Here is a 16034-nt window from a genome sequence, read left to right on the forward strand (position 1 = left end):
GTATAAAAAAAGAATGAATACTAAATATTTTAATAAGAAATAAAAAGAAAAAATATTATTATATATATGTGGATATATTTTATATATAATTATATATAATTGTGTATATAAAATATATATATGTCTATTTTTATATAATTATGTATAATTATATATAATTAGATATATATAATCAATTATGTATAATTACATATAATTATATGTAAAACATTTTTTCCCGGGAATATATATTCAAATTTGCATACGTAAATAAAGATAAAGAAAATAAACGTAAAACAATTGAATTGCTTGATATTAATAAAGAGATTTATAATTAAGTATATCCATACAAAAAAACACACAATAATCTTACCATCAACTTCGGAAAATGAATAAAATTGACGCTATTAGTAGGACTAATTGTTGAATTGTCTGGTTTCGATTTCTTCTGATTTAACATAATTATAATGAGAAAGAAGAATTTTAATGAGAAAGAAAAGATATAAAATTGCAAAATGTTATTGTAATAAATAAAAGATTCTATTCGGTACTTTCTTCGAGATCGATACCTTTTTGCAGAGAAAGTGAAAAATTTTCTAAAGCTATCAGATCTCAATGTAAGTATTTCAAGGAAATGCCCGGATTCGATAATACGTATATTACGAGAAATAACTATATGTGTATCGATTATCGGTTAGAAATTCTCTTTATCCTTCCATTGACTTTGAAAGGTTACTCAGAACACAATTAGACACAGCGATATTTCTCCCTTCCCCTTTGCAAAGGTCTCATCCTTTGCAGAGCCTATATGGTAAGGTTTTTCCTTTTTTCCCTGGTTTTATTTCTTATCTAATCTACTAGCCGTAAAAAGCATAAATCTCTCAACGTAGGTATTTTATCTAAAAATATATTATATCTTAATGATTCTGGCAATCGGACATTTGATGTCGCTTGAATCTTTCTAAATACTGAGGTCTACTTTTCAAATTCTTTGCAATGGAATCTCACTCTAAAAAGCGATAATTGAGTCTTGAAAAAGAATGATTCATTCAATTTTCAAATTTAAAGCTATTATTCATATTTCATTCTTATTTTAAGATCTTGAATAATATTTTAAGATGCTAATACTGCTCTTATGATTGGCTTATAACATTTCAAGACAATCTTAATATAAGAACTGACTATGAATCGGTCTCATCAATTCCGATTAACTTAATCGATATTGTTATATTGGGATCAATCGCATTTGCTATTCAGCAGAATTGACTAATTACTTGTCACTTAATCAACCGATTTCATTAATCGAAATTGGTGAAATCGGCCTTATAAAAACCAGTCTAAAGTCATAATCACACTACGAATTGCCGGTTGCCTGTTTTATTTTAGCCAATCACGTTATAATTAATTAACTCGCTGTATCATGATTGATTAAAACAGAACCGATAACCGGCAACTTATAGTATGATTACGAATGGCTTAAGAATGAGATTTTATTCTTCAGAATGAGATTCACTCTAAAAGTTTTATGCTCATTTCCACCAACTTTAATCTCGGTTCAACTTACTCTTCGTATTTTTCTAATTCTGAGAATTAGAATGCAGATTAAAATTAATCTACATTAATGGAAACGAATATTAGAGATATATTGGAGAATATTAGAGAATAATCTCGCCGAAGATCATATAATTATTTTATCTGAAAGTATAAGCAAGTATAATCTTTTAGGCAACTTGATGACGCTTAGATTTTTTTTTAAATAAGTGATGACGTATTCACATTTTTCTCCACGTACATTCTTCACATTGGTCCACTTACCTGCGCATGAATTTCATGTAAATTAAAGACAGGAGTGGGCAGTATTTGAAATACATGTATTTAAAATACGCATTTAAATACATTTTTGTATTTTGTATTTCGTATTTGAATATATTATTTGAATTTATTTGAGAGTATTTTGTACTTTGCATACTTAAAGTATTTAAATACTTTTACTTTAATATTTTGTATTTTAAATTTGTAAATACTAAATACATTTAAATTAAAAATTTTTTTGATGAAAGTTAAAATCGCACCATTGTTGATTCAATCTAAAGTTCCATTTCACGCATAATGTGCATAATACATCATTTATCCTTGTTTACATTTAGTGAACAATCTCTAGTTGTATCTCAGCCAGGAGCGTATTCAAAATACATATATATATATATATATATATATATATATATATATATATATATATATATGTATTTCACAATATATTATTAGGTGCTGGAATTAATTCGTAGCGTTTTACAAGTGATGGGAAGTACTTTCATTAATGTATTTTTTAATGCTCATGTGAAATAAATAACATTCTTTCATTAAAAACGCTACGAATTAATTCCAACACCTAATATATATTATCACAATATATATATATATATATATATATATATATATATATATTTAAAATACGTTTTTATCTTATTGAAAGTATTTTGTATTTTGTATTTAAATACAATTTTTTGAGTTATTTTGCCAACCCTCGATTAAAGGTTGCGACTTACGCGGAGGAAAGCGATGACGTTCGCGGAAAGAGTGCGTGCGCGATCGGGATTATCGGGAAAGCGATACAAAAAATTGTGAAATCCCCATTCCTCATAATCCTTATGTGTTCTCCACTGACGTCACGGACAGCGATCTGTTGCGACACCATGCGTCGACAACAGGTCGCGTTTATTCTTTCCGCCCGGCGCGGGCGTCTGCGTCTACCGGTTGCTGCCGGTCCCATCAAGGTGGGGAAGCGCGTGGTTTTCTGTATCTGTAGTGGAAGGCTATAAAGCCCCACCAATCGGTTGCGCCGCCGACAGTCCGCGCGCTTCTCGAAACGATGATGTAGTGCGTGAAAATCGATCGACGCCGAATTATCGGAAAAATCGTGATTTCTTCAACGGTGACCTTTTCACGCGATCACAATTGATCCCGCGAGACAAGCCCTACCGGAGTACTTACATATCCCGTGCTCGAAATATATTTTTTTCGTTACTTCATAAATCAGCGTCCATAAAATGAATCTCTGTCTTGTGGATTATTAATTTATCTTTACACAAAGGTGTATTAACTTATTGTGATTCTTTACATTGCTCATTACGCGAGAAGACTCAACAGGTAAGAATTGTTAGTCTTCTTTTTAGATAATATCAATCGTCAGATGTCTTTTCTCTTTTTCTTTTTTACATGATGGAATAATTTTGATAAATTATTTGATAATTGAGGAAATTCTTTTCTTTTACAAAAAAAGCTTTTCTTTCAATTTTTTCTATATAGCAGATATCGAGAATTGAATGCAATAAAGTTTGAAGATATAATGAAAAATTTTACAAATCTGATACTTTTATAAATGTTAAGTATTGATATATCGTGTTTTTCTAAATATTTTCTAAATATGTTACTTTCTGATTTTTACATCATTATTTATTACATATTCTTTTAATCATGTGTGAAGTGTCGGTCATTTATATTTACATTTATATATGAAATTTCCTATTTCCGTTATAAGAAAATTACGGTTACGGTTGATAGATCACCCGAAACGGAGCAAGTATTGATTCAACAACGTATTGATTGAACAAAGCACGTAAAAAGAATATTAATGAAATTATAAGCTGAATTAACGAAGCAAGATATTACAAATTGATCAACGCGATAATTATGATACAAAACGATAATTATAATAGATTCGAATAAATTAGTGGAAGAAATGGATTATTGATCTTCCGTCTGCAATCACATTTTTATTCTTTCTGTCCAATTAAAATTCTTTTACTGTTCTAGGATTTCAAAAAAAAATTTAGGATTACTTTTTAACATCTCTATTACATTACAAAATAATTTTTTAATAAGATATTTTAGGAGAGGTGACCTGACTCCGCTCTCCTTTATTTCGGAGAATTGTTTGAAAATGAAATTTCGCTTGTGCTAAAAATAAGACTCATATCGCAATTCGAGGGTTAATACAGTCATTAACGAGACTGCATTATTTTTATGATATTTCGATATTTTCTTTTTCCTCATTCGATTATTTCTTACTTAATACAAATTGTAATTAAAAGCAATCCCTGTAAATTCCCGTAAATATACGTATCACGCTTTATGAATATCTGATCGCATTATTAGTGCTGATGACTTACTGGCCAGTTTTTTGTATCTCGTCGAGGACGATATGTAATTGCACAATGTAATTGCTTCTGTACTGAATTAATGTGACATTCAAATCTTTCATATAACAAATTGTTTTGATCTTATAAATTTTCAACAATCGCTTTTATTTCTTATTTGACACGAGTGTATAGTGCGTTGCGAAATTATTTATATTCGTAAGTTTACGTAAAGCCGCATATTTTTCCAAATACTTTCGAAGAAAACATTAAGCAGAATTATCAACGAGGAACGTCTCAAATCGCACGCGCTTGTTGTTTTTAAACACAATTCCACAACTCTCAAAATAAATAAGAAGCGAATAAGGAATAAAGTGTCGACCGAATTTACAATTTTTGCAAGAATAAACGACGTAGAGAATAAACATTACAAATATAAATGAGATTCCAAAAGCGAGTACTAGAAAAAATATTCCTTAATATTTATCTATTTTGGATTATTCGTATCTTGTATATTTTTTTCTTTAAAAACTAGACTCATTAAGTAATTAATTATAACGTTTATATATTGTACAATTTTTTTTAATAAAGTACATCATCTTATAAATACTTTTTAAAGATAAATACTTCTTAAACTATGTAAGAATTATTTAATAATCAATATAATAATACAAAAAAGAGCTAAAGGGTGTGTAAAAAAATTAAGTAAAATTTAATATGTTTAATATTACATATATTAGCGAAACTAATTTTGATTTTACGTAGTTTGTTTCAGTCGCATATGAATAATTAAACTTTAATTAAACTTAACAAGTCATGATTTAAGAGTTTTAAAATTAAAATGTTAAAAGGTAAAAATAAAAGAAATAATCGTATCAAAAATAATCGTAAAAAAATTGATCAGAAAGAAACTCTAAAGAATCCTGCACAAATTTTATGGATTTCGGTCAAATTGTTTTAAATTTTAATATTTTAAACAGTATTCATGTTAAGCTGATTAAAAGTCCTTACGGACACAAACCTCCAAATGCCTTAGTTTTTGCTCCAGAATCAGAAAAAAGTTGTCAGTCATAATGTCACGACAAAAATATCATATTTTTCAATATTTTAGAAAATATTATTACGGTATAAATTATCCTGGAAAAAAACTTTATCTTATTTTCTAATTCCAAGATGCATATTAGAATTTCCAAAGAGGTAAGGCGACTCATGAAAATCAACTTGCTTCTCACTGTGTTTGTGAGAAGCAAGCAATGTAAATCAAACATCTCAAAGGAATGAGACGTCCGTCACGTTTCGGGTAATTCTGAAAACTAAATGATAAACATACAATAAATACATATATAATTATATTATATTATTTGTGTTAGATTGCCTGTATTTCATGTATTCGTAATATTAAAATTTACTCTGATATTCAGGTACGGTTTCAAATTAGCTGCTTAACTGTCGCCCCTCCCCCCCCCCTATTATTGTGCAGCTGATATCGAATATTACTGTATTTCTATCTGTTTATTTATATTTAATGTTAACAGTTGCACTCAATAAAGTTATTATTATTATTATCATTATTATTATTATTATTACAAGTATAGTAAAAAAGATTCTCGATTTTTTATACTTGTTTATATAAAATACGAATACTTTTCGAAGATCTTAGAGCAAAAACTAGACATTTGCAGATTTGTGCTCGTGAAGAATTTTAATAGCTTGATGAGTTACAAAATATTAAAATTTAAAGCAATTCGAAACCCATTTTCCATGAGATTTGTGCGGTGTTTTTTGCAAATAATTCATCGCCGCGCTCTTACATGCCGAAGACTCTCTCTCTTTACTCCATTTAATAATTTTAATATAGTTAAAGTAATGAAGATTAACCTGGCACACAAATAATCCATCGTGTGTAGTTGTGTACTAAGGATTAATATTACGTCATTTAATGTTTTGTTTATATCGATCGTGTATAACTTTTCAGCTGACTTAGCTGACTTTTACTTTTTGCACAATTTATGTTTTCTTTTTTTTTCTCCAGCGTGGAGAAAAAAAAGGAAAGATAAATCATGCAAGAAGTTTAGCTGAAAAGAACAGACCTATTATTTCATGTGACCTTGCGTATATTTGATTTCTGTCACACTGGATCCATCACACTACTAACAGTTCGTCGAACTGCCATGCCCGTTTCGACTCGACAGTTAGAAAATCCTTTCTTTCGAGATAACGTCCATTTGTCATTTAGTATTTAACGTAAAAATATTATAATTATTTTAATATTATAAATATTTAATGTAAAAATATAATTAATGACAAAGACCAGGGCTCCTATTCTTGAAAAGAATCGTATACGAAAAATTAAGCAATTACTATTTACAATTAATATACGTATACTATAGCATTTCTCTAATTTTTTATATACGTTTCTTTTAAAAAATCGGCTTCCAATTACATATGCAGCATTCGCTATGTCGTAATAACGGTCTTTTGTTTATTCCTATTAGTATCCTTTTTTCGCGCGCTCGTCGTCACATACAAACGCAAATCCGCTCGGCTCATTAGCGGCATAATGATACCGAGGTATCTCACCTCGTTATCGCATTATGCATTTCATTCTTTGTTCCTGTCTCACGTTCTGGCAAACGGGACCTCACGTCCACGTGAATACTCCTACCACCCGCGATACTCGGCGACCTTTCTTCGCCGTAGTTGCAATAAAGTCTAAGGATGTCTTATTGTCGCTCTTTCCAGATACTACGACGATGACGGTCATGGTCGAGACCACGAAAGTCGAGGAGGGCAACGGTCCCGCGAAGATCGAGACCTTCGACGATATCCTACCGTACGTCGGCGAGGCGAGCAGATACCAGTGGTTCCTGTTTATCCTACTCCTACCGTTCACCTTCGTTTATGCCTTTTTATACTTCGCGCAATTCTTCCTCACTCTCGTGCCTGCTGAGCATTGGTGCACGATACCGGAGTTAAATCATTACAATTTCACGGATTTCGAGAAGTAAGTTTAACAAAGAGATGCAATTCTTTCAATACTCTCGATACTTTATGAATTTATACATACATACATTCAAAAAATCAAAGTAACAGATAAGAAACCTAAAGAATGTTGCACCTTCCGTTAGCAACGTGGGTCTTTGAGTTTCAGTGTAGATTTTTATGTTGTTCCAGATTGTATAAAAATATGTGGAAATAATTTTTGTGGAAGTTTTGACAACGAGTTTTTACTATCATAGAAGTTAGATTGTGTGTTTTATTTATTTGTTACAGATTTAAATTTATCTATCAGAATTTATAATTAAAATATCAACTTTGCCAAAGTCCAAATTAACTGACCAAATAATCATGAATGAATAAAAATGGAATATTTAGATGTTTACATACAATAATTAACACTTGCGCGGATCTTTGAGATATATGTACCTTTGTACAAACGGAATTGAATGACAAAAGATTTCCCAAATTAACATGCACGAGACAGTTTTACAATAATAAGGAATGAAAAGTGAAAAGTTGTGAAATTCTCTTCATCTTCATTTCATAACGACAGTTCAAGTCCGGTCGGTTCGAGCTGACCAAGACCTTGGGCTACGGTCGGCTTGGCTTATATATAGATTCACCCTTGCGTGTTGTATTTTTTGTATACAGTTTGCATATAGTGTGACTCAAATTTTTTATACTGTTTTATCTTTTTTACAGAAACGATACCGAGAATGTTTCGATTATTAACGAATAGAAATTTTTCATGAATTTTTTTAGAAGAAAAGTATTATCTGAAAATATTTTTTTGTTTTAGGAAAATATTATCTGAAAATATTTTGAAGCCCTATCGCAATTAAATTTCTTAAAATTCTAACGCAGCAGTTGTATAAATCAGCAAAATATTACAGAAAATCTTATTGTTCACACACACATACACACACACACACACACACACAATAAAAAGTTCGTAAACTATTTTATTTAAGGGTTCTTTATTTTAATTTTTATTTTACTTGAAACGAAAAATATAAATGATTTTTAGTGATGTTTCTATTGAATTTTCCCGAAATTGAATATATGCTGTTATGAATACTGTTTGAAATCGCATTAATAAATAAATTTAAATTTAAATTTAATTTAATTTAAATTAAATTGAATTTTAAAAACATTATCTAGTAATAAAGTTTTAGTTCGTAATTGCTCCATCTAAGAAATAAACGACAAAACACAAAGAAATAGATCTTTTCATTTGCATTAAATACAACTTAATTTACATCCAAATAATTCCGTTCTTGTTCCATGTGAAAAAACGTTTTTCTGGAATAAGAAATATGATTACGCCTAATTATATTATACTTCTTGCTTTTCTCCATAAATGTGTTACACAAATGGAACATTGCATAATTGCTTTTTTATCTCCTTTTTTACGCGACAATAAAAATTACAAACAGACGTGAGTGAGTCAAAATCATTTGATCGATAAATAAATAATTTTCGAATTCTGTTTAACATAAACATGTTTTTCGTTGAAACGTAATTTTTCTGTATTTCTAAATATTTCGGAATAATCTAATCATCCAGTATTTTTAGTACAGTATGTCATAGATATATAACCAGACTGGCATGACTGTCACGTAGGAAAATCCGTCGTTGCGATTGTACGTGATTCAAATCATTTGATCAGTAGTTTCTCCATATTTGAAGTTACAGAAAACCTGTTTGGTTGTCGACCTCGAAGGGATTCCTCGGGAATTTCATGAGAGAAACAGAGAGAGAGAAAGAAAGAAAGTAGAAGATGGAAGAAATCTTCTTTTCATTGAAAAGCTGCCTGAGAACGTAGATACTTTTCCCTCCTTTCTTTCTTCCTTCGTTCCTTCGAAACCGCAGAGTTCTTTGGGAAACGCAAAATGTTATTAAAATTAACCGTTATATGACTTAAAATGATGATCGCCAGTGAAAATAAAAAGAGATAAGTCTGATAGGTCTAACACCCCAGAGAATAGCAGAAACTTGTGCCTCTTAAAAATAAAATTGTTATTTTATATCTTCCGTGAGATTTATGGAACGTATAGAACGCGTAATCGCATTTCTCAGGCAAAAATGGCACGTCCCTAAAGGCAATATCGAAGAACCTATCTACTGTCGCGTTAGCATGTAAACTCGCACGTAACGCTGGTCGTAGATTATAATAAGTTTGCCATTTATTTGACCCACGTCACTCGGTTTTTTTTGTGTCGCTGGCATTTATCACATGCGTTATCAGAAATTAGATGGTATTATGCGTCGTCTATAATATGCGGAGTAAGCTTGGTGGAAGAAATAAGAATAAAGTCAGTATTCATAGTCGGTTCCTATTTTAAGACCGTCTTAAGTAATGTTAAATTTTAATACTAGAAATTTAAAATGCCTATTACGGTTGGATCTTCATTGCTTTAAATTTTAAGACACGGTCCTCTAATTAGTTGTGATACCACAAGACTGAACTTAAGACGGTCTTAAAATAGTCTTGAATATACAAACTGACTATGAATATCGGACTAAAATATTGACCATCATAGGACCGGTCTCACCGACTCTGATTAACTTAATCGATCGATTGTTACATTGGAACTGACCAATTGCATTTGCTGTTCAGCAGAATTGATCACTGTTGACACTTAATCGACCGATTAGGTTAATCGGAGTTAGTGAGACCGGCTCATAGTCGATCATTCTTTTCACATTCAACTGTGGTCGGTCAATTTCTTATTCTTTCTTCTTAAGCCTATTCTACAATTGCGTAAGCATAGTTGTAAGTGGTTGTTGCAAGACTTGACCAATCACAATAAAATATTTTCCTATTCGACTGTGATTGAACAATTCTTACAACTATAACTACTTTAAACCAAGCCTACTCCGTATATCATAGACGATGCACGTTAGAGGCGCATCTTATACAGATTTATTGTTTTCCTAATGATTTTGTTTACGTCTGGATTGCGACAGGATCGCGATAGGGATACCCCCAGCTACCAAGGAGGAATTGAAGCTGGAGAGCGCCACATCATTCTCGAGATGTTACATGTACGACGTAAATTACACCGAGCTGCTCGAGCAAGGTGTCAGACAAGCCAATCTGTCGTGGCCGATAGTCCGATGCAAGCAAGGATGGACCTTCAACCACACGATGATAACGTATGCCTCGATCGCCACTGAGGTATCTAAAACACGCCATTATCACTCGCCATAAATCACTGTCGCCGTGGCTAATTGATTAATAAATTTATCGACTGACACGTTCAGCAAGACGTCAACTGGTTTAACACTCCGCATTTTTTATCCTTTATATTTTATTGTCAAGCGCGCAGCTTTATTGTAATCTTTTTATACGAAGCGAAAAAGAAACCGGAATCGAAAACCGTTCATATACCGATATTTTTTGGTTACGTAACATCCAAGATAAAAATCGATTACCATACCGATGACGTCGGCGAACAATTTCTTAATACTTTCTATCAATATAAAGTATATCTTTGCTTGTATAACGTTAATTGACGCTATTTGTTATCCAATGCAATTTAATCTTTTTAGTATTATAATTTTATAAGGCTAGAGATGCATCTAATACAAATTATTTATACAATAGAAGAAATTTCTTCTTGGTATTCAATCGCGACATATTATATCTCTTACAGAAATTTAATATTGGAAGGCAACGATTAATTATTTATTTTGAATTTATTAAAAACATTGTTGTTCAGTACTTTTTAAAATTCTTAGTATATACGATTGGATCATTTGTATTCTACACATTTATTTTCTTCGATATATTAGAAGCATCAAATAATTAGTTATGATATTTATATACAGGGTATATACAAGTTCGATAAGTAATGATAAAACTCTCTTATCTTCTATAGAGATAGAGCGGACTAAACTGAGTCGAAAAATCCTCTACAATTTTCAATAGTTAACAAGATATTAATTACTAAATATCGCCGAATACTGGTATTCAATAATCTTTTACTCAAGTACTATCAACTTTACAGAAAAACAAGTGACAAAAATTATTTATTTTCTTCTTATAGAGAATTTTCTGAGAATTTTTTCAGAATTTTTTAGTACATTTTCTCATGTTAAAAATAGTTGCCAATATAAAAAAATGCAGCACTAAAAAGTTGATAAAAAAATTCTGAAAAAATTCTTAAAACTCTATGAGAAGAAAATAAATAATTTTTGTCTCTTGCTATTTTTCTGTAAACTTGATAGTACTCGAGTAAAAAATTATTAAAAATCAATATTTGATGATTTTTAGTAATTGATATTTTGTTAATTATTGCGAAAATTGCAAAATGGTAGAAAATTTTTCGACTCAATTTAGTCCACTCTATCATTATGCGAGATATTTATCGTTATCAAACACTGTATAATTTGTTAAAAAAATATACAGTCTTAAAGTATTATCTAAAGATGTTAAAGAGTATAAAGAATCTTAATAATTTTTGTATATTTATTATAGTGATAAAAATTAAAATTGACACACAAATGATTTATTGTGTGTAATAAAAGACCGAAAAAATTATCGATGTACTTTCTAAATTTTTTGGAATGGAATCTCATTCTAAACAGTGATAATTGAATTAGTTTTGATAAAAAGTCAATTTTTAATCTTTAAGATTGAGATTTCACTCTTCAAAGTAAAATTTACTCTAAAACTTTTAGAGAAAAAAGGGTTAATACTAATAGAAGTAATTTTCACTAGTAATTGATCAATATAAAAAATTGAATTTCTATAAGAGATCCACCTACAGATTCTGATAAATAAATGTCGTGATGACAGTATTATTAATAACAGTAGATCTCTTCGCGATTATAACAATATGTATCATTTCGCCAGCTCGAATGGGTTTGCGACAAGACTTTCCTCGGTTCCGCGGCTCAGTCAGCCTTCTTCGTTGGCAGCATTATCGGTGGCCTGATATTCGGCTACATAGCTGATCACTACGGCAGAATTCCAGCGTTAGTGTCTTGCAACACAGTAGGTTTCTTCGCCTCTATCGCGACAGCCTTCTGCAATAGTTTTTGGTCCTTCTGCATCGCAAGGCTAATTGTCGGTTCATCGTTCGACAATTGCTTCAACGTACTCTTCATTATCGGTACGTATCGTCGCGATCGAATGAAAAATTATGAATTATTTAAATGAATTTTCTGTCCAAATCAAGCAGCTTATTAAGGAGATACGAATAGGTATTTTTATTACTATTGATCAATAGCTTTGATTCAAAAAAATACTTTAAATTTTCGATTTGAATTCTGAAATAGAATTTTCTACATATGAATGAAAATTATTATTGTGATACTTCAGTCATCATTATTGACGATAACTTTCATCGCAGTGATCGAGTACGTCGGTCCGAAATATCGAACTCTGGTGGCAAACATGTCCTTTGGGATTTACTTTGCGGCCGCCGCTAGTCTTTTGCCATGGATTGCATATTGGATCGCAGATTGGAGAATTTTAAGCGTTGTCACCGCATTCCCGATGATCGTCGCTTTCCTCGGCCCGTGGCTTGTCCCAGAAAGTGCACGGTATTTGTCTCTTATTATCTTATATTAAATTTGTAATAAATTAAAAATAATCTCTCAAATAAAAAACAAACATAGACCAAAACAGGTCAATGAGAGTATAAATGCAGGTCATAAAGCGCAAAAAGATACAATTTTAAAGTAATTATAATTATAAGATTAAGAATTTATAATTACAAAATCACTGCATACAAATATTCGAACGTTTCGATTTACTTTGGAGTCATCTTCAGCGAACATAAATCGGATAATGGTTCACATCTGTCAGAATAAAAAATTAAATAGCCAGTCAGTCGTGGATTGCAAGATCCAAAGTGGAATCCATTAAAGTAATTGTCGAAATAACAACAGCTATATAGCAATCAGAAAATACATAAGATCTATTTTTTAAAAGAAATTTATAAGTAATAGAGTGATTCGCTGCACTGCAACGAGGGACATATCGTCAAAAAAGAAAGAAAATACGAATAAAACATAGAACGTCTGCATGAATTTGTAATATAAATTATCTTCTGTGAAATAAAATTATTATTTATATGCTGCAAAGTACATATATATGTATGTAGATGCTAATAGATACGTAACAGTTTCGGCTTATTCTATTTTTTAGGTGGTACATCATGAGCGGTAACATTGACAAGGCGATTGAGATGTTAAAGAAATTCGCGAAAGTCAATGGCAAGGAAGTCAAGCAGGAGGTGTTCGAGGCATTTGAAAAAAGTTGCAAGAATATAATCGAGAAGGATCAATCGCATAATCAGTACACGGTCCTGCATCTCTTCAAGTTACCCCGACTGGCTCGCATTACTGTCATGCTTGTTATTTACTGGTAAGTGTCAGAGAGATTAGATTCAATCTATTTACCCTCGTTTAAAACGATTATTGATCGAACAATCGTTTTCAGGCTATTGATCATCCTGGTGTTCGACGGACACGTTTGGAATATGAAGCTGTTGCACCCCGATGTGTTCACGTCGTTCTCCATAGCTGCGATGACCGAGCTTCCGGCGGCGATTCTGCTGGCACTTTTCCTTGATAGATGGGGTAGACGATGGATGGGCTTCGCTTCTATGTTCATATGCGGCGTATTTTCTTTGATCGCCATTGGCACTCCCGTTGGTAAGTTACAATATCACTCACGAATCTCACGATGTTAGATCAATTTATAGTTATAGTCTTGTCATCATCAGGTTTATCCGTCTTCATCATCAGAACAATACAAGAAAATTGTTTTAGATTCCAAACAGATATAAAAAATAAAATGAGAACACGCGAAAATATGAGATCTTTGATTTTGTTAGTCCGTGATCTGCGATCTAAGTTTCTTTGGATCGTAAACTAGCGTGGATCAATAGCTTCTTATTTTTCTTTGGAAATTATGGCTGTCATCAGGTTCATGTAGCGAAAGCCGGCCAATATTAAGTAGAAATGATTTCAAATCACAAATATAAAAGACATACGATAATAAACAAAATATTTTGATAAAGAGCCGAGAATTAAATTGTACAAATTTATAAAATGAAGGAGGATTGAGGCGAAATGATTGGTGAATGTGACAAATAGAGCTTGTAACATGTTACATTTACATAATCCGTGATGTTTCAGGTACACTAACCGTCACCATGGCGATTTTGGCACGCCTCGGTGTCAATATCGCCGCGAATATCGGTTTCCAATACGCGGCCGAGATGTTGCCGACCGTAGTGCGAGCGCAAGGTGTGTCTCTAATTCACATTATTGGCTACATCGCTCACATCGTCGGACCTTATGTGATTTATCTGGTAAAGTATCACGAGAATCCGCGAGATCTTATCTGTGCACGATACCGTAATTAATGGAATCCAGTGGTCAGGTCAATTAATTAAGTTAATGGTCATTATTTTTTTTTTTTAGGCTGACGTTAACCAAAATTTACCATTGATAGTTCTTGGTCTCTTATCGTTTTTCGATGCGTTCTTAACGCTAGCGCTACCTGAAACCTTAGACCAGGATTTGCCCGAAACTCTGCAGGAGGGTAACGACTTTGGCATGGATCAAAGCTTTTGGTGGATTCCTTGCATATCCTCGTGAGTTATCCTCTCTCTCGTTTTCTCTCTTTTTCTCCCTTCTTAATTTTTATCTCTTTCGCATTGGATTCAGATAAGAAGAAATATCGAGATTCTTCATATTTTTATCTCATAATAGTTTTATTTTATCTCTTTACCTTCGAAATTGTTGCAGAACCCCGAAATTGAAGAAATCCTTGAGGAAGAAGAAGAAAGAAGGCATGACGAACGCGGCTTTCCATCACGGCAGTATTCAAACTATCGACTGTACAAGATTATAACGACCGTTCGCATGATAATTTAACAAATTCTTTTTGTTGTAAATATTGCGAATAAGTCGTCTCCGTGTGTGATTTTATGTGTTAAACATATGATGGACACGTCAAGTGCGGTAACGCTCAATGGTGAAGTGGAACAAGTAAGAATGCGAAATAAAATTGCATCCATGTATCCAATGAGGTACACGCTTGGATGGACACGAACATGAACGTGAATGCGCAACTTCGAAGTCGATGTGACTGTCTCGAGAGTGCCAGATTGCTTTTCCGAATCGTTTTCTCGCGACGCGACTTTGACTTTCGACTCGTCGCTCTTTTCTAGGATGCATCAGTGTGTACAAAGCTATTTCATTAAGCGTAATTCTAGCGAGACTGAAGTAACGAGCGAGCTGACTTCTTCGTATCACGAGGATCGAGATCAGTATAATGTCAACGAATCTAATTTTTTACATTATACAAAGTAAAACTTAATGTGCCAAATGCCGTTTTTGTTTACTCGCGAATAAACGTAAATATCGCGTATATGTAGATATTCATATACTCGTTTGCTACAAACTCAGCGGAATTAAAAATTACAAAGGGTCCATCCCTTTGCTCATTGTTCCTTGTCTTTCTGAAGAACAACGTCTCGACATCTTTGAACCACGATACATACAATTGATTTTCCGTGAGATATAAATATAAAGGATTATGTTACTTTGTTATATTGGAAGGATACAACGGACTACATAAATGAACAAATAATATGAACAAATAAAAGGAATGCCTTCGTTTTCTTGATGTATCATCAAGAGTTGTTGCAAAGTTGCTAATGGCGATTAGCAAACGAATTAATTATGTACGTAAGTAGATTTTAGATAATTTATAAATGTATATACGGCACAACGTTCATCGCATAGACACATATTTCTCATCTTTCATTGCCAAATATGGAAATTTCTTTGTAAATCGAAAGATGTTAATACCATTTCACTCATTAAAATCTGATCATCTAAAGGTGATCAAATAAAAGGACGAGTTATTTTGATTTCTTGTAAAACTTTGTT

General features: G+C 32.0%; 1 protein-coding gene across 4 annotated transcripts in view; it reads left to right on the forward strand.

Annotated features, from left to right (window-relative positions):
• LOC105145620 (carcinine transporter) overlaps positions 1 to 16027 on the forward strand; it is a 43267-nt gene extending 27240 nt beyond the window's left edge. For 2 of the 4 annotated variants that reach the window (XM_011055313.2, XM_011055322.2), the window contains exons 2-10: positions 6858 to 7119; positions 10086 to 10296; positions 11977 to 12235; positions 12476 to 12668; positions 13276 to 13494; positions 13570 to 13784; positions 14271 to 14446; positions 14559 to 14731; positions 14886 to 16027. In XM_011055313.2, the coding sequence (XP_011053615.1) occupies positions 6869 to 7119; positions 10086 to 10296; positions 11977 to 12235; positions 12476 to 12668; positions 13276 to 13494; positions 13570 to 13784; positions 14271 to 14446; positions 14559 to 14731; positions 14886 to 14991 (1803 nt within the window). In that variant the 5' untranslated portion in view covers positions 6858 to 6868 and the 3' untranslated portion in view covers positions 14992 to 16027. Of the gene's footprint in view, positions 1 to 2793; positions 3127 to 6857; positions 7120 to 10085; positions 10297 to 11976; positions 12236 to 12475; positions 12669 to 13275; positions 13495 to 13569; positions 13785 to 14270; positions 14447 to 14558; positions 14732 to 14885 lie in introns of those variants that run through there. The other 2 variants (XM_011055306.2, XM_087413158.1) reach the window with 2 other exon arrangements.
• The last annotated feature ends 7 nt before the right edge of the window (positions 16028 to 16034 follow it).

The sequence above is a fragment of the Acromyrmex echinatior genome, chromosome 14, assembly GCF_024713525.1.
Source record: "Acromyrmex echinatior isolate Ae372 chromosome 14, ASM2471352v2, whole genome shotgun sequence".
In the NCBI taxonomy this organism is placed as follows: domain Eukaryota; kingdom Metazoa; phylum Arthropoda; class Insecta; order Hymenoptera; family Formicidae; genus Acromyrmex; species Acromyrmex echinatior.